The 25,754-nt window shown below is 44.4% G+C and overlaps 1 protein-coding gene across 1 annotated transcript; it reads left to right on the top strand.

Annotated features, from left to right (window-relative positions):
• Positions 1-4,307: 4,307 nt before the first annotated feature.
• On the top strand, positions 4,308-16,147 carry fam222ba (family with sequence similarity 222 member Ba; the record flags this gene model as incomplete). The annotated part of the gene is made up of 2 exons (XM_080853394.1): positions 4,308-4,374; positions 12,821-16,147. 2 exons carry the CDS (start codon positions 4,308-4,310, stop codon positions 14,626-14,628), a joined length of 1,875 nt encoding a protein of 624 aa, XP_080709520.1. The 3' UTR covers positions 14,629-16,147.
• Between the last annotated feature and the right edge of the window lie 9,607 nt (positions 16,148-25,754).

The raw sequence follows: 25,754 nt of genomic DNA, 5'->3' as shown, positions 1-25,754 counted from the left end.
TTTCCCAAGCTGCTTGCCGGTGGTTTTGTAGCCCATTCCAGCCTTGTGCAGGTGTACAATTTTACCTCTGACGTCCTTGGACAGCTCTTTGGTCTTGCCCATGGTGGTGAGGTTGAAGGTGTGAAGTATGATTCTTTGGACAGGTTTCTTTTATACAGGTCACCAGTTGAGATCAGGTATACCTTGTTAGACCTAATGAGGACTAATCTGTGTGCTTTTTGAGCACATAACTGGCCATTGGGAGCCAGAATTCTTGCTGTTTGCTTGGGGGTTCAAATACTTATTTTTTGCATCAAATGCAAATAAAGTCATAAATCTTATAAAATGCAGTTTTCTGGATTTTTTTGTTGATATTCTGTTTCTCACTGTTAAAATACACCTACCATTAAAATTCTAGATCACACATTTCTTTGCAAGTGGCCAAACTTGCGAAGTCGGCAGGGGTTCAAATACTTATTTTCCCCACTGTATACACACACACGCACGCACGCACAGGATTAGGCAGACACACACAAGCGCCAATGCACAAGCTCTTTTCTTTGTTAAAAATAGCGTTCCAGAGAGACGAGGGGTCTCTGTGGTTGAAAAATGTCACGACTAAACACTCCAGGAAGTGCTTTAGTCATCAGGATCTCTTGTCAGTGTTGGAGCTGTGACATCTACAGGCCCGTAGGCCCCTCTTTCCCAGACCACACTGTTTCAGCAAATCCCATGTTAAACCCCCATCCCCTCCCCTGCTCACACATATAAATGGTATAGTGAAGCCTGAATTGATGTGAACATCGACACAATGATTTGCGTGAATCATTTTCTTGAGCCAAGGTTTTTTTTTAATTTTTTTCCTTTCTTTTGACTGAGGCAATGGTCTGGTTCAGTGATGAAGCTATTGTTCCTTGCTGCTGCTGCTTTCTGTTTTTTTTAACCCTCAACCCTTATAAAAGAATTCAGCCTCGCTTTGAAAAGTAATTTCATTCTATGGCTTTTGTGTTCCTTGGAGAACCTACACACTGCCCTACATTGAATTTCTCCAACAAGGTAGTCCCCCCTCCCCCCTCCTCTCGGTTCTATTAAGGCCCCATAACCTCAAGGTAAACATGCAATTAAATAACAGGAGGTCTGCTGCAGTCTCCCTTCCCCTCAGCGCTCATCACAAACAATGTACAACACAGAGGCTTAGCCATCTTAATTACTTCTGCTCTTAATTGGGAAAGACAAGGCTGTTAAGAACCTACTTGGAATCAGGAAAACAGTGGGTCTCTTGCCACAGGCTCTAATTCTTTGTTAAGCCTTTTCGAGCCAACATCGTTTCAAATAAATCTTCCATTGCTCCCGTTTGGGCCCTGAGATTGTGTGTTTGTGTGTGTGTGTGTGTACCATGGTTTTTCTGAATTCATGGTGAATGAAATTGCCCTGCAATTGTAGGTATGAAGTAGGGGCCCATCAGTGACTGATTAGAGCTTCCAGTGGTGATGTCCTACATGGGTGTCTCCTCCACCCTCCCTTCATTTTTTTTTGAGTCTGTGTCTGCCTCAGAATATGCCCCAGCCCCTGTGAAGTGGGGGGTGTAGATCAGGGCCCTGTCTATCTATCTATCTAACAGGATCTGGTCACATCTCCTCCAGGTCAAATCACGTTTCCCTAACCCAGGTGACTCCTGTTTTCTAGGAGTCGCCAAGGACACGTTCCCTTCTGATGGAAGTCCACCGAGATTTGCATTGGAGCACATTTGTAGCCTTAAGGGAAGGGACCTGAGTCACTGGATGATTAACAGCATTTGGCTGGCTGGCTGGCTGGTTGGAGTGCGGATCTGTCTGCATCAAATGCCAGGGTTTCTTTTCTGCCAGTCATCAGCCACATGCTGAGTCCCAGCTCACTCTCAGACGAAAAGGCATTCAGCTGGTCTGCCATTCCAGAGTATGAGGCCCCGTTCAGACGCAGTTTAATCTGAATCTGTTGAACAGGCCAGTGGACATGTTTCTTATCTGAGCACCATGCCTCCTGTGACACTGAGTCATAAATCCAGACTGGTTTCTGTCTGTTCTATACTAGCTTCTCACCTTTTGAATGGCATGCATGTGTATTTGATAATCCTGCCCCCCCACCACCACCCCAACCTGTCTTCCTCTCTGCAGTGTTTGAGGTGCTCTGGTCCTCAGCCTGCAGCAGGAGTGCTTAAGGTAGGGGAGGCATTACCGTAGCCTGACCTTTACTGATGTGCGCCCAGCTTATCTAGTATTCAGGGGCACAGGGGAGGTGTGTGTGTGTGTGTGTGTGTGTGTCTGCATGTGTATGTGTTTGTCCTCTCATCCGTGTGTCATCCGGTTATGTTTGTGTATGCCTCTTGAAAATTTAATTTTGGAGAAAAAAAAAGGAAGATGGGTAGCCATCCCCATGTAAAGCCCCCGTTTGAAAACTCAGACTGTGTTCAGTTACTCCGGCACCAGCACAGCTAATTTTTTTGGCCATTTTTTCCCCCACTGTTCATGAAATGCTTCTTTATCCTTGTCGCGAAAATGTCAGCACTTTGATAGATAAAAAAAAAAAGAGCAGAGAATCAAGGTGCTATGTACCGAAAATCCTTGTAGAGGGGGGAAAAATGACACGTCAGGCCAATTAAAGTTAATGCACAGTGACATGTTGAATCAGGGGCAGGGACTGCTGCCATATGGCGGGCCAAGTAGTAAATCAATGGGTGAAAAATGGAGTAGCCTAGAAGATTGGAGAGTAGGCGGCAAGGGGGGTGAGGGGGGGGGGCGGTGGTGAGTGACGCAGCGTCAGCCAGACAGGGTGAGTGTGGGGTGGGGTCAGGGGTGAGTGTGGGGTGGGGTCAGGGGTGAGTGTGGGGTGGGGTGGGGTCAGGGGTGAGTGTGGGGTGAGGTGGGAGAAGTTCATATCCACCCCTCTGCTGTGTGTGCCCCATAGACCCCCCCAGCCCTCAAAGCCTCGCAGGTCTACTCACTGCTTGCAGGTACCTGTGTAACTGTCTGCTTCATTAACACTTGTTTTCCCACCCTCTCTTCTTGCTGGTAGCATTTAAATGAGCTGTCACCCTGACCTTTTTTTGGAGCCTGGTCTCTCCTTTTTCTACGTTTTAAATGAAGTTCACGTCATGTTCTCCCAGTCACATCCCTGAGTCACGGAGCAGGATGCTTTTAAGCTGTCCCCCGCTGCTTCGATGGCCGTGTCAAGGTTATTTGGTCGGTAATTGCCTCCCACTCAGCCGGTCTGACTATGCCTCTGTTACCTCTGTTTTTGGCAAAGTGCCATGTGGCCTATGAGGCCGAGGCACCCAGACACGGCAACAACACAAAAGAAACACAAAGGACCAGCTCTCAGTGGGCTTTGTTGGCGCAGGTGAGATTTAGTTTGGTTGTTGTGTTGGAATCACATGTTACTGTAATTGAAAGGCCAAGCGAGGAAACGAAACATATGGTTCTCTTGCTCGCACACTGCGGCATGCCTTGAGAAAGATCTGAGAGTCGGGTGAAGTTGGCTGTAATGAAGTGCCTGTAATGTGTCATTTCCTCCATGTGCCTGGGCAGTGTGTGTGGCCTTAAAACAAGTCCATATTGTGCCACGCTTATTACACAGAGTGAGAGCTGTTTTATTGCCCTTGTTCTCTCCTGTCCTTCCCCTTTGCTTGTTGATATTGGCTACCGGCGGTTGTCCTGACAAAAGGACATTGTTGTGTATGTATTTGTGCTGTAGGCTGGTTTTTGTGAAGAGGAACAGGTCTCTCAGTTCAGCTTTGATGAAGCTTTTTTTTGTTGTTGTATTTTCTGGAGTCTGTGCTGGAGAGTTGAGGGCTCAGGCACCTCTGCTTGCCCGCGGCGGAGCGTATGTGTGCCTCGCCGGGCTGTTTGATGTTTAATTGAAGTTGTTATTCGGCATCGCGTGTCACCTTGGCTGTTGCTGCAGGTGTTGATCTGATTCTAATTGCGAGGTAATGCAGCCCTCCTCCCTTCCCTCGTTCCCCCTCAGGGACTGCGGACTGCGCTCAGAATGAACCCAGCCAGCCTTCCTCCCCTGCTCTATCTCCAGTTAGAATGCGTCCGCCTGGGGTGATATCTGAGCCCTGACCCCCACTGCGCTTTGGGTTCCTAGTCTGAGTGTTTTGTCTGTGTTACGTGTCCTGGTGTTAATCTCTCTCTCTCTCTCTCTCTTTCTTTCTTTCTTTCTTTCTTTCTTTCTTTCTTTCTTTCTTTCTTTCTTTCTTTCTTTCTTTCTTTCTTTCTCTCTTTCTCTCTCTCTCTCTCTGCAGTGTGAGGAGGTGTGAGTATCCCATGTTGCACTAGTGTCGGTGTGAAATGCTGGCCTGTCTGCCAGGGCCAGGTGACCTCTCCCACACGCAGATGAACACTGGACTTCAGAAATGTAAGTGTTGCCCCGGTTACGAAACTCCCAAAACACTAAACAAGAACACAAACCTTTCACCCAGTTTACACCGACACCTCATCTTTACCCCCAAAACCAATCTCCTTTCAGCTCCCGTAGTATGCCAACACACAACAGCCACTTCATCTTAACCCACAAATAACTGCTGTGACCTCCAACTTACTTGACCGGCACCCACTCAACACTTGGCTTGTCACGCGCTGTTGTTCATGCTCCTGACGGACGCCTTCTGGCCTGAATTACTCCCACCCACTTGAGTTCTCTGTGGCGTTGGCCAGTGCTCGTTGAACCACCCCAGAAGACAGGGTGGCCTCTCGCACCCGGTGCTCCACAGCCTGTGCTCACACAAACCAGGGCAGCTTATGTCCTGCGTCTCATAGGGGCCCCCGAAATGTGTTCTTTTTAAAAAAAAAAGATTTTGGTGGCTAAGCTTAATAGCCTTTGACAGATCACCGACAGACAATCCAGGGTTGTGACTCACTGGCTTGTCAAGCACGGCGCAGTCATCATCCGCCCACATTAGGTCCGCAGGAGTCTAAAGGAGTGGGGAAAACAGGTTGTTCTCAAAACAGTACAGTACGACTTGCATTTGCCCCCATTAGCGGGAAATAAGAAAGCGTAGCTGTGCTAATAACTCACAAGGGAGCAATCCCTCTCTCCCACGTTCGGCTGTGCCCCCCCCCCCCCCCCAACTCATCTCCCAGGGGTGTGTGTGTGTGTTTGTGTGTGTGTGATAATGAGGATCCAATCTCATTAGGATGAGAAGCGAAACAGACAAGGGTAAAGTGAGCAGTCTACACACTCTGTGCACACTAACACACTGAGCGATAAACACTAAATCGCCTGCCTACTACTGTGAGCTCATATACACACACAAACCCACACACAAAGGTACTCACACAATTGCAGTCACACCTACACACACTTTGTAAACCGGTCTCTGCAGAAACTATCTGCTCTGAGATCGCCTCTCAAGGAGTGTTAAGGTGACCGTGATTGAGACGTTTTTACACATACACCGTGTGACTGTCAGTGCACGCGTGAGCCTATCAGATCCAGAGAGTACACTTCCTCCTGCTAAACAGATTAAATCTGTCCAATACTGTTTCCCTTGTTCGTCTTGATCCCCAAGGAACTAAGATTTCTCAAGGGTTTTCCTCATAGTGGAATTCAAGTCAGTTTGACCCACTTTTATTGTGTTTTTCATACAACAGCTTCCCTCTCTCTCTCTCTCTCTCACTCTCTCTCTCTGCCCTCCCCTCCTAGGCCTATGTGCCTCATCAGGACTGTAATTTCAGAATCACTGTAATCAGACTAACCCCAGGAGCTGCCATTAAGGGGGAAAGGCAGGCTCTTTCAGTGCCTTTGCATCGCGTCAAAGGCTGTAGGCTTCATCATGTGCACCCCACCCCTCCCTCTCGGGAGTGCTTCAGACCAAAGCCCATGTTTGAGGCATTTCAAACTGATGCGCGCACCCTTTTTTTTGTTCGAGCATGTATCATGCTGTGCGCTGACTTTCCAGAGGGAATGGTCGGGCAGTTCTATTCATTTGTCTTTTTCCATATCCGTCTCTATAGCCTTCTCTCCTCCGTAGTCAGTCCCCCCTTTCTCCCCTTCATCCTCTTTTAAAAGCTTTTTCGGAGGAAACAAAGCTTGAACGTAAACAAAAGGGCAAAGCCACTTACCGTTCATTTCTGTGCGGCAATTTTTGCAAGGCTCTGGGTCGACTTTTTTTCTCCCCCTTCCGGTAATCCCTTCCCCCTTCTCTCTTTTTTTTTTTCTTTTTTTGGAGGACTTTCCGGAGCGAACCCTCTGCGCCAGATGTGCTCCTGTGACAGCTGGGATAGCGATACTCTGAAGGGTTTGATTGGCAGCCCAGACAGCACGGCCTTCTGCACATCAGCCAACATGGCTGCCTCACTGGCCCGGCCACGCATGCCAGACATATCTGCTATCATCGCCAGGAGTTAAAATGAAGCCCTTTTCTAGTCCCAGAGCTCTACATAGAGTCTAGCCTGGCACTTAGCATTTCAGCAGGGTAGGACATAATAAGTCTGAAAGGGCAATTTTGCCATCACTAACTGAATGTAGGCGCTGTTTGTTATTTGGTAGTAAAAAAACAAAACAATAAATAAGCATGCATTTAAACCTTAGTGTATGTCAGAAAAAAAATAGTGATTAACACCAAATCATTTTATTATACGGCTCTTCAGAATGTTCCAAAAAGTACCGTTGATTTGAATGGGCCATCCCTACGTCATACCCATACATTAATTCCTGCTAACAGACCTCTGCGAAAGATAATCACCGCTGTCATTGGCAACGGGTTTTGTACTTCTAATTCACATCTTTCATATCATTCCGCCAGAAGTCCAGTCATTTTAACGCAACAGTAGAGAGTAATTTGAAGTCAGCAAGTAATGGGTTGCTATGCAACACCTGAAACTTCAAAGTTCTATTTGCTTGAAGAACTATTTATTTCTAAACGGGACACATGAAACGGCACCTAAATCATTAAAAAGAGATATGTTGGAGGAATGTCTTCTATCGTTTTTGGCAAGTACCCGTATAATAAGCGGGATAATGTATTGTCCGTCGGTCATTCTACAAAAATAATTCCCTTCGGTACAAAACAACACCCTCCGCTGCGCGTCGGGTGTTGTTCGCCCCGTCGGGAATTATTTTTGTAGAATGACCTCCGGACAATACATTATCCCTTACTTAAAACACGCTTTTCAACGTTATCCTCATGCTATATAAATCAATAAATCCTATGTGTCACTATAGGCTCTGTCAGGCATAATGATGTGAGTTTTTCTGTCTCAGGGCTCGCTTTGAGAAATAGATAGTTGAACATCACCAATTTACAGGCCTTGTTTGTTGCTTTTGTATAGCGGCTAAAACACATGACGGAAAACCGATGTGTTACGATGAGCCTCCACACAAGGCTGTAATTAGTGACCTTGCATATGTGCCTGTCTGGCAGCGCCCACACTCATCTAGCTGTCCGGGGGAGGCACGCTGGCTGCTGTCCGGGGTAGGCACGCTGGCTGTTGTACGGGGGAGGCACGCTGGCTGCTGTTTGGGGGAGGCACGCTGGCTGCTGTTTGTGGGCTGCGGCTTCAATCAGAGTGTGGCTCAGTAATTGGTCCTCATCTGGAGACTGCTGGAGTGAGGCGCAGCTCATCTGTCTCCGGGCTATCGATACATGGCCCAGAGAAGCGGCAAATCTCCGGGGCGCCATTTTTCACCGTGACTGAGAGCTAATCTAACAGGGTGTCTGTAGAGAGAGATGTGGCAGATTTTCTGCGCCCCCCCCCCCCCCAAACACACACTCACACACACAAGTTGTCTCCTCTCGCCCCCTCCACCCTTTTCCCTCTTCCTCCTTCTCCTCTTTTTTCCTGGGTGCTAAGAGTGGAGGAAAGAGTGGTCAGAGGAAATTGCCTGAATTTGGGACTGCAAATGGTCCTCCAGCAGACATTTTGAGAGTTTCAGCAGGGTGTCAGATGAGATGCACTTTTCCATTTTTTTCGTTTCCTGCATGTCTCACCACCCATGCCTCCCTTCCACCCTGTGATGAAGATCGTGCTGGGACTGTAATGCAGAGGAGGATCATTTGGAGGTTTAGACGTTATGATCATCTTTCCAACAGCAAAGTGAATGTCATGTCATTTGGATCAGGCACAAACAGCCCTGTGTCAGAGAAGGAACAAGGAGTGAGACACCGTTAAACGCCTTCTCATCCCTTAACAGACGTGTAATGACTTGATTACTGTAGGACCAAACGATAACAAGGAAACCATTTGTTTTATTTAAGTTCTCCCTCTCTCCTTGCGTGTAGCCAGCCAATACACAATACTCATCTCGCTCATTAGACTATCTTACTTACTAGTTGTCACAGATAGCACTTTTATATTCGGCTTATATGGGCTTGGCATTTAAAAACTATAGCCTACTCAGTTAGTTAAAAACTAACTCCTTTTTTTGTATAGATCGTTTGTACCCAAAACAGCCGTGGTAGCTCTAATTAGCCAGTGCTGACAGTGCAGTGGCAAGGCTGTGCTACCCCATAGGTAGGGTAATTAAAGCAGAGGCTGGCTGGCCCCAGTTTGCTCACCTCTGCGCATCTAACGGTAGCGAACAAGCATCTCATTTTCCAACCCTCATCTGCTCACATAACGGGCACGTGCAGTTCATGTGTTGTGGTGTGCTGTGGAGTAAAACCGTGCCCCCCACCATCTGTTCACAAATTAACTATTCAGACCTTTTTTTTTCTCCATTAAGTTTAGGTGTTCTAGAGAGCAGAGACGGTAGTTGGACGAGAGAGTGGGAGAGCCAAGAGAAGGGAGGCGCTCATTTGTATGTGTGTGTGTGTGTGTTTGCGTCTTCATGGTACCAGAGTGACTTGACATCAGACAACCAGCGCCCACTCTCAGGGTAGAAAAGGCTGGTGATTCAGCACAGAGACACCGAGTTATTTATGTTTGAGGCGTGCTTAGTCTTTGGTAATTCTCACTCTTTTTTTGTTTTGTTCTCAGTGTAGTAGTGGTTGTGTTGCAGATTTCAAGGAACTTCCTTGATTAATGAAATTGGAATGATTTTATAACAGGAAATCCTCACAGCTAAGGAATTGTTGATAGACCTTTGTCTGGCTGCACAATGTTTTCAGTTTAAGTAGATCACATCAGTAACTTCATATATAGAAATGGACGGAGGAAGTATTTCTTCGGTTTGGAAATGAGTGAATTTAACAGCAACATATTTCACAAATTGTATAAAAACGAGTTTAGGCTTACAATTGCTTTTATACAATTTGTTTGTAGTTGAAATGTGTTGCAGTAACAACAGCTAACTGCTAACTGTACCTCATTTATAGACTAAAATTGGTTTACTGATCAGCTTTTTCAATTTGTAGATTTAGTAGCTTACAACTAATGAGTGGTGACCCCATGTTTTAACTTCTAGAATGAATCGAAAGGACACCATTCCACAATAGATAATTAAATTACATAATGCATTTGGTTGATCCACATTATCCACCATTGTGAGTGTGTGGGTGCATAAAATCACTACCATGAAATGACGCCTAACTGATTGAAGTGTTTCATGAAAATGTGTCATGAAACCCCAAACAATGAGCTCCATGACAGCACCATACTTCATCAAAAAACTCAACTGCAACTATCAACCCACAAAAAAAAAAAACACAAATTCAGACTTCAATAAGTACCTTTTGGTAAAACAGAAACAAATCATGAAAACAGTATACTTTATCGTTTCCCTCTACGGACAGAATAAACCCCTGTCGCCCACCTCGGGACTCACGACCTATGAGAGTGCACTCAACTGCGCCTTGCGCTGCCTGCGCAGCACGTCGACTTTTTTTTTTAAGTCCAATTACTTCAACCTCATCAAAGGCTCCAGCTTTAATTAAGCATTTAGAATCTTTTATAAACTGCACCTTATCCTTGAAATAATCTTCCACCAGTACCCCCCTCTTCCCATACGAGTCCTGTAGCAATTTCCTAATTTCTTCCGCTTTGTAGACAACGGACCTGCTATCCGTCTGTGAACAATCAGACCAGTTGGAATCAGACGAATGACCTGACAGGCTGGAATCAGAAAAGTATACTAGGCTACTCCTCATCAGATAGAGACCAAGTTGTGTTCATTTTCTTCCTGTTCGGCAATTTTCTCCTTAAAGCTGTAGGTAGTTTGAACATTGTACAAACAGTCAAACAAAGTTAGAAAAGTGAGAACGCCACAGACGGCAAACCTGTCGCATTCACACTCAACGCGCTCCACTCACTGAAGCAGCTCCAACAAACACGTCCGCTCAGAGAGAGAGAGAGAGAGAGAGAGAGAGAGAGAGAGAGAGAGAGAGAGAGAGAGAGAGAGAGAGAGAGAGAGAGAGAGAGAGAGAGAGAGATGAAAATCATCATCAAATGAGCACACAGTTTTTTCACAGAAATATTTGCCATTGGTTTGCAGAAACAAAAATCACTGTACATTATAACACACAATTGAAACCAGGCTCAGTTATTCCAACACAAGAGCAAACAATATTACAAGTCATACAAAACCCTTCCTTACACATACATATAAACTAAGTAGGCTTAGTTGTTTTATCACGCAACTTTTTCCTCAATTTGCTCAATATTTTCCGGAGACGAAAAACATCGTTATCCTCAAATGCACCCTCCCTCATGAAACAGACAACATCGTTAACAAACTGCGAGCAATCAGGAAAATACGATTCCACCTCCACTTTCCGCAACCCTTTCGTGTCACGTAGGAAACTGTTAATTGCCTCTGCAGTATATTTCGTTTCTTCGCTGGAGAGCTGTGCCTCTCCCTGCGAACACTCGGACCAGTTTGAGTCAATGGATTCGCAATCGCTATCCAGATTACCACTCGTGTGTGTGTCTTTTTTCACTTTAGACCCGGTAACCTCCACCGGGTCTATCTTTCTCTTCGCCGGTACTTTAAAGACTGGGTCTATGTCAATAGCCTCAGCCTGAGCCACATTCACTGACGGTTGAGGCACTGTCAGTGTCTTTACTGAATGCCCCTTCTCATTAGCAGTTTCACCTGGTCCAGCCGCAGCTACCTCTGCCACGGCTGGCTCAATCAGCACCGAATCACCAGCCACGGCTTCGGGGCGAAGCACAATCTCAATAAGCAGTCAGGCATCAGAATGGAGGTGAAGGCCCACGGCCTCTTTCAACCTAGAGGTCATAATTTGACCACTCTCCTGCATTCTCCATTCAGATGGGGATTGATGATAACAATGATTGAATTAATATGTTTGTGTTCATACAGTAAAGATATACAGTTTTTGATCATGGGTGTCTTAAGATAACATTTATTCTAGATTTGCTAGAGCTCTGAGTTCTGTTGGTTTCTAAGATGAAGAGGCAGTCTTCATTACCTGATCTTGTATGCTTTAAATACGTTACTATTAGATGACAAGCACAGTAGGATGGATTATTTTACCCAAATAGGTTTTGTCAAGGGCCTCCTTGCAAGCTAGCCACCAACAAGCAAACTACGTAATTACTTAATCACAAACAAGGAACCTCTGTGCTTAGAATAATCATAATATTTTGTTTGCCTTTGAGGAAGAAAAATTGAATTCGCAAGCTGCAGATTATCCCTTTGGCTGTGTAAATTGCACGTTGCAGTTACATTTGATTTGAAATCACACAAGGCCGAGGTCATCTGGCGGTATTCACTGGTTTGTAAGTAATAGATAGTCCTGTGTGCGTGACTTAAATAGTCTTTTAAATAGTGTTACAGAAAGCAAGCCAGAAAGGGGCACAAAAGGGGAACTAACCTTAGAGAAACTAACCTAGAAAGAATATAAAGTCTCCTCAGTCCTCCATTACAATTTAGAATTGTATACATTCGTTTTAAGGACCAGCTCTTCATTTTGAGCTCTGTGGATTTAACCTGCAGGATGGAGTAAATCCGGTTACACCAACTTGATCCTCGGCTTCCATCACCAGGAAGCTCAACAAGAATCTGTACAAAGCCGGGCAAAAAAGTTCCGTCTTTGCCAGTAATTGATCTGGTAGAAAATCTGTGCCGACAGAAAAAGGGCATTTTGCCTGTGGAGAGCTATTTGAGAGTCTCTGAGATAGAGATGCCTGTCCAAGATGTGCCACTGCCAAAACCGCATTATTCCTGACGGTCTCACCGGAATGACTGCCTTTCCCTTACACTAACCATCTATGTATCTGTGTAACGCATCTAGACTGATGAAGAACATGATGGATTTGTTCAGCCTTCTGCTGCAAAAGGGTGGTATTGTGATTTTAAACGTGCCATAATCACCAACACATTAAGGATAATTGAGATGATTGATAATTGAGATGAAAGAATTTGAATATCAAGGTTTGCGTCTCCCAGAGGGGCCGTGGCTGCTTCCGGTGCAGTGTGTGTGTGTGTGTGTGTGTGTGAGAGAGAGTGTGTGCACCGAGGTGGTGTGTTAGTGCGCGTGATGTCTCGCCTGCCGTCTTCACCTGAGACCAGACCCGTTTGGGAGCAGATGAAGTGTGGCGCTGAATGCTTATTTACTCCTTACTGTTTGGAAGTGTTGGTGTCATCGCATAAAAGGCTGCTGTCAAAAAATATATTTTTTCTTTTGAGTGTGTGTGTGTGTGTGTGTGTGTGGAGTGACTGTTTTTCTTACATGTAGAAATGTATGATGTACCTCCCAAGCATCATGATAAACAGTCTGAGGAGTCAGTTATTATAGAATAAATGCATACTATAAATATTACAACAGTTCACCCCTATCTAAAAAGAGTTGCCTCCTTCTGCTCTGATATAATGTTCCTGATGTTTCTCTCTCTTTCCCATCTCCGTCATCTCTCCTCTTCTTCCGTCCTCCTCTTCCCCCTTATCTCTCCTCTCCTAGGGGACACTACACAGAGGATGAGATCCGGTCAGTATCCAACCCCTGCGGAATTGGATGCTTATGCTAAGAAGGTTGCCAACAGCCCCCTGACCATCAAGATCTTCCCCAACAGCGTCAAGGTCCCCCAGAGGAACCACGTGCGCCGCACGGTCAACGGACTGGACACTTCAGGGCCACGCTACAGCCCCTACCCGCCTTCACAGGCCAGCGCCAAGGCCGGCCTCCTCGCTATTGTCAAGGTACCTGTAGTCAAGGGCATCGTCAAGGACTTCGACGGCAGCCGGGCTCGCCTGCACCCGGAGGTGATCATGAACGCCGCCCCTCGAGGGCCGTATACAGCCGCCACTGCCTCGGCCAGCACTTTAAACCTGCACCACCCGGCCCCAGGGCTGCAGAGAGCTCCACATCAGCAGCAGCAGCCTCAGCAGCCAGGGCTGCCCCACACACACACTCTTCAGCCTCAACCCCAGCAAGGCCCCGCGCAACACCCAGCCCTCAGGCACCCTCCCGCCATGCCTCAGCACGCCCAGGGCCTGCCCCAGCCACAGACTCTGTCCCACCCCAACGTCCTGGGTCACCCAGGCCAGAGGCCGCCTGCTGCTCTGCCCCAGCATCAGCCCCCACAGCACCTTCATCAGGCCCCACAAGCCCTGCAGTTGGGCGGCAGGAAAATGCCTGACACGGACGCCCCCCCAAATGTGACTGTCTCTACCTCAACCATTCCGCTCTCCATGGCAGGCGGGCTGCACCAGGGCCGGCAGCCCGACCTGAGCAGCATCGTGCACCAGATCAACCAGTTCTGCCAGGCCAGGGCGCAGGGGGCCGGGGCCACCTCCATGTGCGAGGGCCAGATCGCCAACCCCAGCCCCATCAGCCGCAACCTGCTCATCAACGCCAGCTCCAGAGTCTCCATGCTCAACAACAACAGCAACCACCCGGTAGCCCCCCCCGGCCTCATGCACCCCTCCTGCCTCATCACGCCCATGGACAAAGCCCCCATCGGGGCAGTGCCCGCTCCGAACATGGCAGCCATCAACCGTATGTCTGTATACCACAATGACATGAAGCCACACCAACAGCACCTCCAGCAGCAGCAACAAAGCCAATCGCAGCAACAACAACAACAACAACAGCAGCAGCACCTTCAACACCAGCACCTTCAGCAGCAGCAGAACCATCAGCAGCAGCTGAGGTCATGGAATCAACACCAACATCTACAGCACATGCCGGAGGGCGGAGGTCACCCCTGCAAGCACCCACCTCGGGACCCTGGCTTCCCCTGCAAGGGGTGCTACCACTCCGAGATGTGCGGGGGACAGACCTACTCCTATAAGCCCCTGGTGGAAAAGCCGACCCCCTCGCCCCCCGTTGTCAACAACAACGGCATGCCACCAGGGGCCATGGGGCCGCATTACACCAACGGGCACTACTTTCAACACCAGCAGCAGCAGCAGCAGCAGGTGTGGAACAGCATCCTCCCTACCCCCAACAGTGACAGCTCCGGGTCTCAGGACATGAGCCTGCAGTTCCACGGGGTGTCGGGTGCCGCCAGCGCTGCTGCTGCTGCTGCCGCTGCCGCTGCCGCCACGGCCATAGACTGCGGGGGGGCACATGCACATTACAGAGCTGGGGTGGGCTCCTCCGCCTCCGGACAGACTAATCTGATGCAAACGGCGGATTACTTGGGCGGGGACTTCCAGACGCCCTGCTTCCGAGATCAGAATCTAGGGCTGATGGGAAAGATGCACAGGCCTGCCATGGGCAGGCCAGTCCCAGAGGCCAACGGCCAGCACCCAGGGTACAGATAAGCTAGAGCCTCTGCAGTTAGCCAACACATACACCTTCTGTTAGTCTTAAAAGAGCAAAAAGAAGTAAGTAAAAAGAAGAATACACTAAATAATGAATTAAATGACAACTTAAAAAGTTAACTTTAAAAAGATACAAATATATTTAACAGGAGCAGTGTTTTTCCTTTCTTTATCGTCAACCTTGCAAGTGATCAATTATTTTTCTTTTCATTTAGATAAGTTTTATAATTCACCACACACCTTACAGGAAGGTGTGTTATGTTGTCATTCGCCTCCTGCTTGTTTATCAAATTTGCCATATTGCTTTGAGCGTGGAAGTGCATCAGAGATATTTATCCTTCAACCTCATGAACAGTGTCTCCTGACCCATCTGTTTGTGTGGGGGATATGAGTTGTTCAGAATCTAAGAGATGTTATGAATCCCCATCAGGGTTTCATTTACATTTGAAGTTTACATATCTCGCGGGTCGTGTTGTCAACAGGAGAGACGACCTTGATGTTAGCTCCAGTCCCTTTAGTTGTCTGGCCTGTGGAGGAAAGGGTCAGGAGTTGATTGGACAGGCCGGCATAAAAAGACCACACTTTTCCTCAAAATTTGTTTTTATTTTATTTATTTGTGAGATTGAACGTCTCGAATCAGGTCTATGCTGAAAACCAGATCGTCTCAGTCAGCGAAGTGCTGTTTCATCAGGACGTCTGAGCTGATTTGAACCATATATATCTATCAGGGAATCAAAGTGGGAGCGCATATTTTTGCTCAGAATGCTGCAAAAAAAGAATGAAAATTCAGGTGTTTGTTCCTATCCACAGACTTGGCAGTACGACTGGATATGTTTTCTTTTATATACACTTAAAAAACAGTGAAAAAGCCCCCTGTGGCTGAGGTCAGATGATATATAGAGGATTTGGTTTTGAAGGGGTGCCATTTTAACTTTTTTGTTACAGATGAAAAATATTACTTGAATGAGATGTGCGGAATTAAACATAAACATAACTACTGAGTGTGCGTGACAAGTTTGTTACTAACATTATCTAGAGCCTAACCATGAACCAAATCCCTTTCTTGTTTCTACCACAAGTTGTTCTTTTAGAATCTTTTAGTTTGCTACTGAATCTGATCTGGCGTGTGCTTGAAGACAGCAAATTGATCACTTGCAAGATTACTTGTGGGTAAAATGAAAAGGACTTTTAAGTTAAAAAGTGAAACAGCAAATGCATTGTTTATTTTATTGTACACTGGCTTATCTACTATACTACTGTAACTTTGAAAAAGTGTACTGATTGTGTTTGATTATTGAATGAATGTTGATATGAAAATGAAGAGTGTGTCTGTATGTGTGTGTGTGTGTGTGTGTGTGTGTGTGTGTGTGCATGCGTGTGCGTGCGAGTTGTGTGCTTGTATGTGGGTAGAGTGGATTCACTGATTCCCGCACTGTGTTTGCCTCCCTCCCAAACAGCCCTTAAAAAGCCTTAAGTATTTTGGTCCTTGGACTTTCCTTTGAAAACAAGCATGGTTATACTGAAACCTATAATGATAATGAATATGAAGACAACATAGAATATAAATATCAGCAGTCTTTCTTTTTTATTTGTATTAATTGATACTTTTGTTGAATAGAAAAAAAGCAATTATTTAGAATTACTTTTTAATGAAAACAAAACAAAGCTGTGTTTTATAGCTATATGTAGTTCTGGGCTGTAACAGATATTTTTATTCCAAGTTTCAAAGCTTAAGTTTTGCAATTTGTGACTATTTATAATTATGAACTTGATTTTCGTTATTTTTTGTTATTTAAATATTTTTTTTCTTCTTCCTTGTTTTGTTCCTTTTGCTGTTGCTGTGAAATGGAGGAAGGCCCAGGAGCCTTTCTCATACGTGTCACTCTGTGGCTGTACGATTGACAAGGAAAGCGAAGTGTGAGAAAGTTGTGCTACTCTTTTTGTAATATTGTAATAATAAAATAAAGTTCTAATTTATGCTTTCAAAATGTCCCACGTTTGTTTTTACATATTTTCAGGCAGCTTCTGTTCTTGTGCTTGATTCGTTACGTGATCCACCCTCCTGAGGCCAAGCAAGAATGTGACAGTTTGTGACCAGGGGTAACATCTGGGGACTAGATAAATTAGTTTAACTTTTGGCGTAAAAAGCAAATGAAATTGAGGCGGGTTTTCTTCCTTAATTTTCACATTTTAACAATTACCTTCCACATTTATAGTCATGATTCTACGAGGCAGTAGTTATTGTTACACTAGGTCTCTAATCCTCGTATCTTGACTGTTCTTTCCCTTGTACGTCACTTTGGACAAAGGAATGTAAATGTACACGAACCCTGCAAATGTAAGCTTTCCGCTTAAGGCTGATTTATGCTCGGGGACGTAAGCGTAAGCGCAAGCGCAAGAGGCCGCGCAAGCCCCTTGCGTGACCCTTGCGCGACTTTTCACGTCTTGCGTGCGTCGGCCCCTTTTTCTAGACTAGCGTCAATTTTTAGGTAAGGTCTTACGCGAGCCTCGCAGCCTGCATTCTATCAACGAATGTTACGAGATGAGGTTACTAAAATATTATGCATGTCTACTCAGTTGTACAGTGCTTCCCAAGTAAAGAACTTCAAGTTTCAGACTTTCTGTTAGGGAAACAGCTTTCTATCTGCCAAGCAAAAGGCAGGCTCTTGACAACACGCGCAACCTTTGGGAGTATGAACTGCACTGAGTAAATTTTGCGCAACAATTAACCCCAACGCTGAACCAAGCAGCCGCCTTTAAGGCCAATTTAGGGTCGTTTTAGACGCAGAGGCGTAAGCACGTAATTTACACAAGGAACTTGTTTTAGACAAGTTTTGATTTAAGGTTCGTTTTAGACCCAGAGCCGTGTTGCAAAGCTTGTGAGCCGTGTTGCAAAGCAAATTGACGCCAGAACTGTAGATTTTTTTTTTAGTTAAGTAAGCCTATTTATTGCAGCAGGACAAAGGAAAAAAACTTACCGGAGCATGAAAGTGTAGTGGGCGAAAGGCTTGATGTTATGAATACATGTTTTACACAAAATACAAATGTTGGCAATTCAGTACCAGTGGCGAAAAAGACAGCACATGACGCAAAAGTTCGTTTATTGACATCTTTTAATGACTGCGACAGGCTTTAAAACGATGTGTTTATGAGTTACATTATTCAAAGATGAGGTGGTAAACGGCGAGAGAATCTCATCATGTTGTCAATGCTTGTAACTACAATGGTGCTGGCCACAAGGTAACGGCAGGTTACTGTTAACTTTTGTATGAGCAGACTGGGCTCATTATCAAACTCGCTGGTGCAATTGATGGATTCACGTCAATATGAACTCAATGAAAGATATCACCATGACTCACAAGTGGCGGAAAATGAATATGAAAGTACCTATTTGTTCGTGAATTACCACATTCTCTCCAAACAATCGCGGGTGAGAATGGGATATTCGCGGTAATTTGAGCGTCCTTATAAGTGTTCAAAGAGGATTTGTAAAGGAGTTCATGTCTTCGGACCTCTTCTGTTATGTTTGTTCCTAATCCATACGAAAAGGCTTGTAAGACAGTCTGCAGGGTATTCATGATTTAAAAAAATGTCTGGGTCTAAAAAAGACTGTATGCTATTAACCCGGAAACGTGAGACTCTGTGTGAAAGGCTGTGGTAGCCGGCCAATCACAGCCTTTGCGAGCTGTGTAGGGCCGTAGTGTTTTAGTCGCATAGTCAGGAATTTTGGGCGACGCACTTAAGCACGTAAGGGGGGGTATTTTACTGCGCAAGGGGGGGTTGTGTATCTTACGTGCTTACGCGTTACGTCTAAAACAGAGCATAATTCGGCCTTTAGACATGACTCGCCCGAGGTGCTTTCGTCTGGATTCGGGAGATTTTGACAGCACACGTGGCTATGGCTGCGTGCCCTAATAAGGAGCTGGCGGGGCGTGTATGTATGCAAATCCACTTTCACGAGAACGCGCATCAATTTAAGAAACTAATCCGAGGGAACACAGCTGAGAAGACTTCGGCTGCTTATGAACGCATTTTCAAGCGTGCGGGAATGCAGCGGAAGCGTTTCCCTTACTTGTTTTTGCAAAGTCACGTAAGAAACATTTCTGAAGAATTTTACAGGTAATGTTGATGGGAACTTTTTTGTGATAATAGGAAAATGTATGATGTCAATGACTTATTTAGTATCTCTTTAAAATCAACGTTTCATTGTCTATATTATCAAATACTAACACAACATTAAACTGTATTGAAGGTAATTTCTGGTAAAACATTTTGACCAAAATAAACAACCCTTTAAGAGTGATATGAAAATATTGATTGTTACAGAATGTACTCCTCACTGAGTCAAGACAACACCAGGGGACACTGTTTGGAAGATGTGTCATCCCATTTCACAATACTACCCGTAATTATACAGTAGGCTTGTATTTACACCTCAGCCTAACCCGGACTCCATAAGCTCCTGCTGTAACACATGCAGTGGCGGATCTTCCATTAGGCAAACCTAGGCAAGTGCCTAGGGCCCCAACCAAATCTGTCTTTATTAGGGGCCCCCAAATCTGACCCCCCCAGCCATTACTTATGTAAAGTTAAAAAAAAAACACACATTTCTAGTAGAAAAAAATAACAAAAATATCAACATTACGCCGAACTAATGCCTAAATAATAATTTTCCAGCACACATGACCCCCTCCATTGTGCATTGGACTAGTCCAGAATATGATGACGTAGTAACGCCCGCAGCGCGAAATAACGTTACTTCAAACCAAAGCAGAGGGATCTGTATGCGACTCGGTGAAAATGAAGCGGGATTATGATAGTGGTTGTGCTAAAGGAAAGAAATGTGCTGAGAAGAAAATAATTGCAGATACACTGCCGAAATTGACATCATTTTTTACACCTGCACATTGGCCAGAAAAGTTTACAGACTCCGAGCGTTGTTCAATTGTACAGAAAGGACCAGTGCAATTACGAGGAGATTTCCCCCAGAACAAACAGGGCAGACGCTTTACAAGCACGCACTATTTATTTGAACATGAAAAATGGCGAAAAAATCCAGAGGTCCTGGCTTGTGTACAGTAAGACGAAAGACCGCGCTGTTTGTCTCTCCTGTCTCTCACTCACACACACAGCCACTGTTATTCCTGTCCACACACAAAATCTTTTCATTGGTCCTGTTTAAATGTAAATGGTGGTTTTCATAGACTCATATCCATTTTGTATTTTAGTTCTGTTAAGTGCAAGATCATTTTGTATCTCTGGCAGAGAATGAAAATTCGAATCTCTCTCTCTCTCCTTTGATCTGAGTAATAAACATGTAATTTTGGCAAAGGCTGGAGAAATCTGAAACTGATTTTACTGTGGAGAGTTGAGTGGCAGTGCACTATGGGTTTATTGCGATTCTAAGAGTATTGGGATTGTTATTTGTTTTGCGTACGTGTTTCAAAAATGAGGGCCCCATGTCTATATTTTGCCTAGGGCCCCAAAATGGCTAGATCAATCAATAGTAGGTCTTTATGTGGCAGAGTATTCCAGAGAGATGTATGGCCGCTAAAGGGGTGGGTGAGGGTCAAAGCATGTTTGGGCAACAAACCAGATCATGCTTTCAGAATCAGAATCACGTTTATTTCCCCTGTTGCTATAAGGTTTGGTCTATCTTCAAAACTGATTTTGTCTTTAAATCCTTACATAATAATTCAAATGGTCCTCTTTCACCCCAAATCTTTCAACCTTTTGCAAATTGGGGCAATTTGCACATTCTCTTTGGACCACGATGATGTGTATGTATTTATAAAGTTTAAACGCATTATTATGAGCATGCATCGGTCATTTAAACTTATTATTAGGAGCATGACGGCCTGTTCTGTTCAAAATGACGATACTTGTGTGCCTGTATGTGGCGTTTACTTAGTATTATATCCAAACACATTCTTGTCTTCGACTAATAATCCTTCGTTTTATATAGACATACACATTTTTCTACATTTGGTAAATAAATGCCAAAAAACAGTTATAAAATAGGAACAATTGTCAAAAATAGTTTAATAAAAAAAGACAAAGTTACACCAATATGAATTGAATGGTGAGTTTAATGAAACTAGGAAGAAAAACACATTAGAACGGATCCCAAGAGTTATTCGAGGATCTGATGACCCAAAGGATCATTAAGCCGCCTAGGTGACTTAAACAGCCGGGTAAGAAGGACAGGGACGTGCAGTCATAGGAGGCATATTAAAAAAAAAATAATAATAATAACTACTTACTGGCCGAGAGTGAGGTCATGCAGGTAAATATCAGACAGAGGCCGTAAGGTATCGACTGAGCGATAGCGAGCTTGATGCTGCGGCCGAAGTCTGATATACCTGCATGATCGAACGGTCGAGGTTAGTAAGTTGTTTATTATATGGCATTTAAGCTCTTTTCATTTTGAAAATAAACGGTAATTGTAAATAGAAAACATTTCGTTTTGTTCAGCTCTCAAGTCTTCTCACGACACAGTGTTTCAGGTGTTGCCTAGCAAAAAATGACTTGCTAACTTCAAGTTACAATGATCAATAGAAAACGGACAACAGGGCTCAGCTTAAATGGCTTTAATTTACAGTTAAACGCAAGGTTTTTAAACTATAGTAGTCAAGTCTTCATCATCACTTTCAATAACACATTTTCGCTGCTTCTGAAGTCCTATAAAGTATTACCCGATATCAAAATGTTCGCTGTAAGCCTATAGCCTTGTAAAAGTTAGGTTAACAAGTCAGTTGAGTATTGAGCCGCATAACGTCTTATAATAAAAAAACCCCGAGCGTTTAAAAGTAATAGTATTAGACAATGAAACATAACGTTTTTTCAGTCCTGGTGAGATGACAAATTTTAAACCATATGCATTTTTACATGTATAATGTATACATTTACATTTTTTTTAAACAAGTAGAGATCGGAATGACGTAATCCCTTCCGGTTTCTGTGCCTCATCAGCTAGGAACCTCACCGCACGTCACTGAAGAAGGAGTTTATGTGATGACCAGCCCAGATGAAGTCTCTTCCAGCCCAGGTGCAGTCTCCGCCAGCAGTTAGACTCTCGTAAGTCGTCAGCTCTCCAGTGGCCTCATTGAGCTGGGTCTGTTGCACAGCTGTAACTTTCACCACATGTGTTGCCAAAAGCTGAAGCTCAGATAGAATCTTCTGAATCAACTCTTTGGACATAGTCAGCATATAATGATCACAAACACTGGCGCCCCCCAGGGCTGTGTGCTTAGCCCTCTCCTGTTCTCCTTGTTCACCCACGACTGTGCGGCAATGCACAGCTCCAACCTCATCGTGAAGTTTGCTGATGACACAACCATCGTAGGCCTCATCACTAACAATGATGAGTCAGCCTACAGAGAGGAGGTTGACACCTTAACAAATTGGTGTCAGGAAAATAACCTCTCTCTCAACATCAGTAAAACCAAGGAGATGATTGTGGACTTTAGGAGACGGCAGGGGGTGGAGCATACGTGTAAAAGGTCAGCTGCTTCAAGTTCCTTGGGGTCAACATCAGCAATGATCTCACCTGGTCTGCCCACACTGATAAGGTGGTCAAAGCTGCCCGGAAACGCCTCTTCTTCCTGAGGAGACTCAGGAAGTTTGGCATGAATCCAGACATCCTCACCAACTTCTATAGATGCACTATAGAAAGCATCTTGACTGGTAGGATCTCAGTGTGGTTTGGGAGCTGCACAGCCATGGACCGTAAGGCCCTACGCAGTGTGGTCAGATCCGCTGAGTTTATCATCGGCAGGAAACTCCCTTCCCTTCAGGACATCTACCTCATAAGATGCCTCCGAAGAGCTGGCAGGATCCTAAAAGACTGTCACCACCCATCCTTCAGACTGTTCACCCTGCTGCCTTCTGGTAGAAGGTTCCGAAGTATCCGGTCTCGCACTCGCAGACTGGAGAACAGTTTCTACCCTAAGGCCAACAGACTCCTCAATGAACAATAATGAACAATAATGCACTCTCATCACTTTACACTCTCCACTTTACTCTACACCGGCTCACTTTCACTGCTGTTTGCACTACATTTGCAAGATTGCACCACCCACACACTTGAAGTGTCTTTGTCTCTGTGTTCAGGTTATTATGTGTATAATATGTTCAGTATAGCTAAAAATATCATGTAGGTATGTTTATCTGTTTAGTATCTGTTTAGTATGTGTATTTATGTTTAGTATGTGTATTTATGTTTAGTATCTATATTGTATATTTATTGTTTATCTAATAGGTCTACTACTCTGTCTTTTCATACTTTTATCTAATGTTCAGTACTTATTGTTAAGTTATGTTATGTTATATCATGTTGGAGTACTTATATGTTTATTTATATGTTATGTCTGTTATGTTATGTGTGGTATGGTGTCCTGTCCTAAGAATTTCAGTGCCCAGTCCAACTCTGTTATTCAGGAGTCGGATGACCAGCATATATCCAGTCCAGCCGACCGGCAGTCTTGCGTTGCTTATAGAGACCAAGGAGGCATAGTCATTCTTGTTGGATGATGACAAGGTGAGTCCTTCACACTGAATCGTATTCTGTGGTGAATATGTATAAGCAGAAACACAAGGTAGCAGATAATTTGAGTTAGTGGTGGTTGGTCTGATTTTAGTGTCCAGCACCTGTTTATCAAATAGTTTCTGATCCTCCATTACTATTTCCTTCAAGTCATCAACCGTATCAGAGGCAGCCTTTCCCTCTAACTCTGTGGAGAGTGTCATCACTCGTGTGAATAAATTCACTGTACCTCCAAACATCTTAGCCGATGACTTTGAGATCATAGGTTCTGCTGTAGAAGTTCTTGGTTCTCAGAGGCTGAGGGGAACAGGACAAGTTGCTTCACAGCCTCCTCTATAAGTGTGAATGAACCCTGATGTTTAATTTTCCCCCTTAGTTCTTGGTGATAACTTACACAGAAGGGAATCTTAATAATCCCTCTGTGTGGTATATTGTGTTCTCACACTTGCATGGTTGTGCTTGCTCGTACCTCAGCACAACAAAGGAACATAACTCACAGATAAATTAATGTGTATGTGCTGTGTGAATAAATATACAAACAATAATCTAATGTTATGCTGTGGGATCTTTATTTGCATCATCCTGTTTCATTCATCACCCTTTTTATACATGGAGAGAACACCTCAAAGACTTGTCTTTCTGTTTAATCCCTGGGCACTGGGACACTCAGGGCAGTCGTTTCTATGCATCCTCTAATGTCCACTGCGTCACTGGCAAATGCACATTCAATGGATATCAGAAGCACTAGCGACTACTACTCTATTCATCTTTCCCAGGCCTTTCTCCTTTCTACTTAGGATAGTAATGAGTAATGAGTGAGCTTGGTAAGCATGAAGACCATTTACAGCCGTTGTGCTGTATGTGTCAATGCTTATCCCTGGTTTCACATCATATACATTAGTTAGTTCATTTTATTTTGAGCACAGAGGAGACCATGCCTAAAATTAGTATGTAAGACCCAGATCACAACATGCACAAAGTGTGGCAACTGGCAGAGTGACCTGTGCAGGGGCCAACGGGACCGAGGCAGGCTGATTCAGGCTGGCTCAATGGTGTAGGACACTGTCCAGGGCCACAGTGGCAAAGCTTTCACATTAACAACTATTTAAAGTATGCCATTTGAATGACCTTTTCAATGGCATGGTCAATGTGAAATGTACCAACACTGATATGCATCAAATGAAAGCATACATTATCAAAGCCGTACAATAGGCCTTCTGAACAACATACTGTATTCCTATTTGAAAATGAAAGGCCACAATTAAGTCTTGACAAGGCAGTCAGTGGTGAATAAGAAAATTATTCAAAATGACAAGAGGGCAGACGTTAGGATGCTTGGCCATCTTTACCATATTTTACCTCTCCTAGAAATAGTAGTAAATTTATCACAACCAGGCTGAGATTGAAATCCCAGCCTTATAACAGTATGAGTAACTATTCTCACAGCCTTGGTACCACAAGAGGGTAGTATAGGGCTGTTTTTCAGCATCTGAGCATTCAGATTGTGTTACGATATCATCTTTAAAATGTCTGTGGTTGTGGTTTTTGGATAAGATCAGGAGAAAACATTTGAGTATTGTATAACAGCTTAGTGCCCTGCTGAAAATACCAGCTACAAACCAGCCTAGGCTGGTTGCTGGTTTGAGCTGGTCTTTGCTGGTCTTGCTGGTTGGGCTTGCTGGTGTGACCATCTAAGGAAGCTGGTCATGATGGTCTGACAAGCTAGTCATATGCGTGTATGCTTGTTCATGCTGGTGACCAGCTTATCAAGCTTATATTGATGGTTTAAGATGGTCATGCTGGTTTGTCCAGTCAGACATTGCTGGATAGACAATGTTGGTCATGCCAGTTTATCAAGCCTAAATTGGTGGCGTATAATGTTTATGCTGGTTTAACCAGTCACAGTTAAAAAAAAAATCTTAAAAAATGATGGTTACAAACTGTCAAATAGCATTAATTTCACCACGACAAGAGCAACTGTGGTTAAATCAACATGGCTGAGACTTACTCTTCAGGTCAAGTTATTGTACATAGTATCTTTTCTTTTGGGGTACAGTAAGACGGGGCGTGGTTTCCCCACAGTGTAATAATTTAACTTTTCATGCTGCTCCAGCTCTGACTCTTTTTGTGACCATCGTGAGGCAGGAGTTGACACGACTGGCTCCCTCCATGCTTGATGTATTTTCTTTCTGCTATTACCAGTAAAGAGTCAAAGACCAGGTCGGTTGTGGCGTCTCTTATTTCACACAACACAACGCAGAGAACGTGGAAGAGGGAAAACTACCTCTGTTACACTTACTCTTCTATTTTATGTTAGTATTATTGATAGTCCCAGAGATAAATGTTAACATCCTTCACCATCTTTAACATACAGTGCAAACACTCAACTCATGTCTAAATTTGTGCAACTTTATTTTCAATAGTTCATTTCATCAAGAGGGACAGTGTACATTCATGAATATTAAAATATAAATGCAGCCAATTATAGTCAATTGGCTAGTTTCCATTGGCAGTCCCTCCGCCAGACTGAAAAAGGGCTATACAACTTAATATAAAAATATAAAAACAGCAATACAGTACA

Source organism: Sprattus sprattus, assembly GCF_963457725.1.
Source record: "Sprattus sprattus genome assembly, chromosome: 1".
NCBI classification, from domain to species: Eukaryota; Metazoa; Chordata; class Actinopteri; order Clupeiformes; family Clupeidae; genus Sprattus; species Sprattus sprattus.
This window is presented reverse-complemented; position numbering and strand designations above follow the sequence as displayed.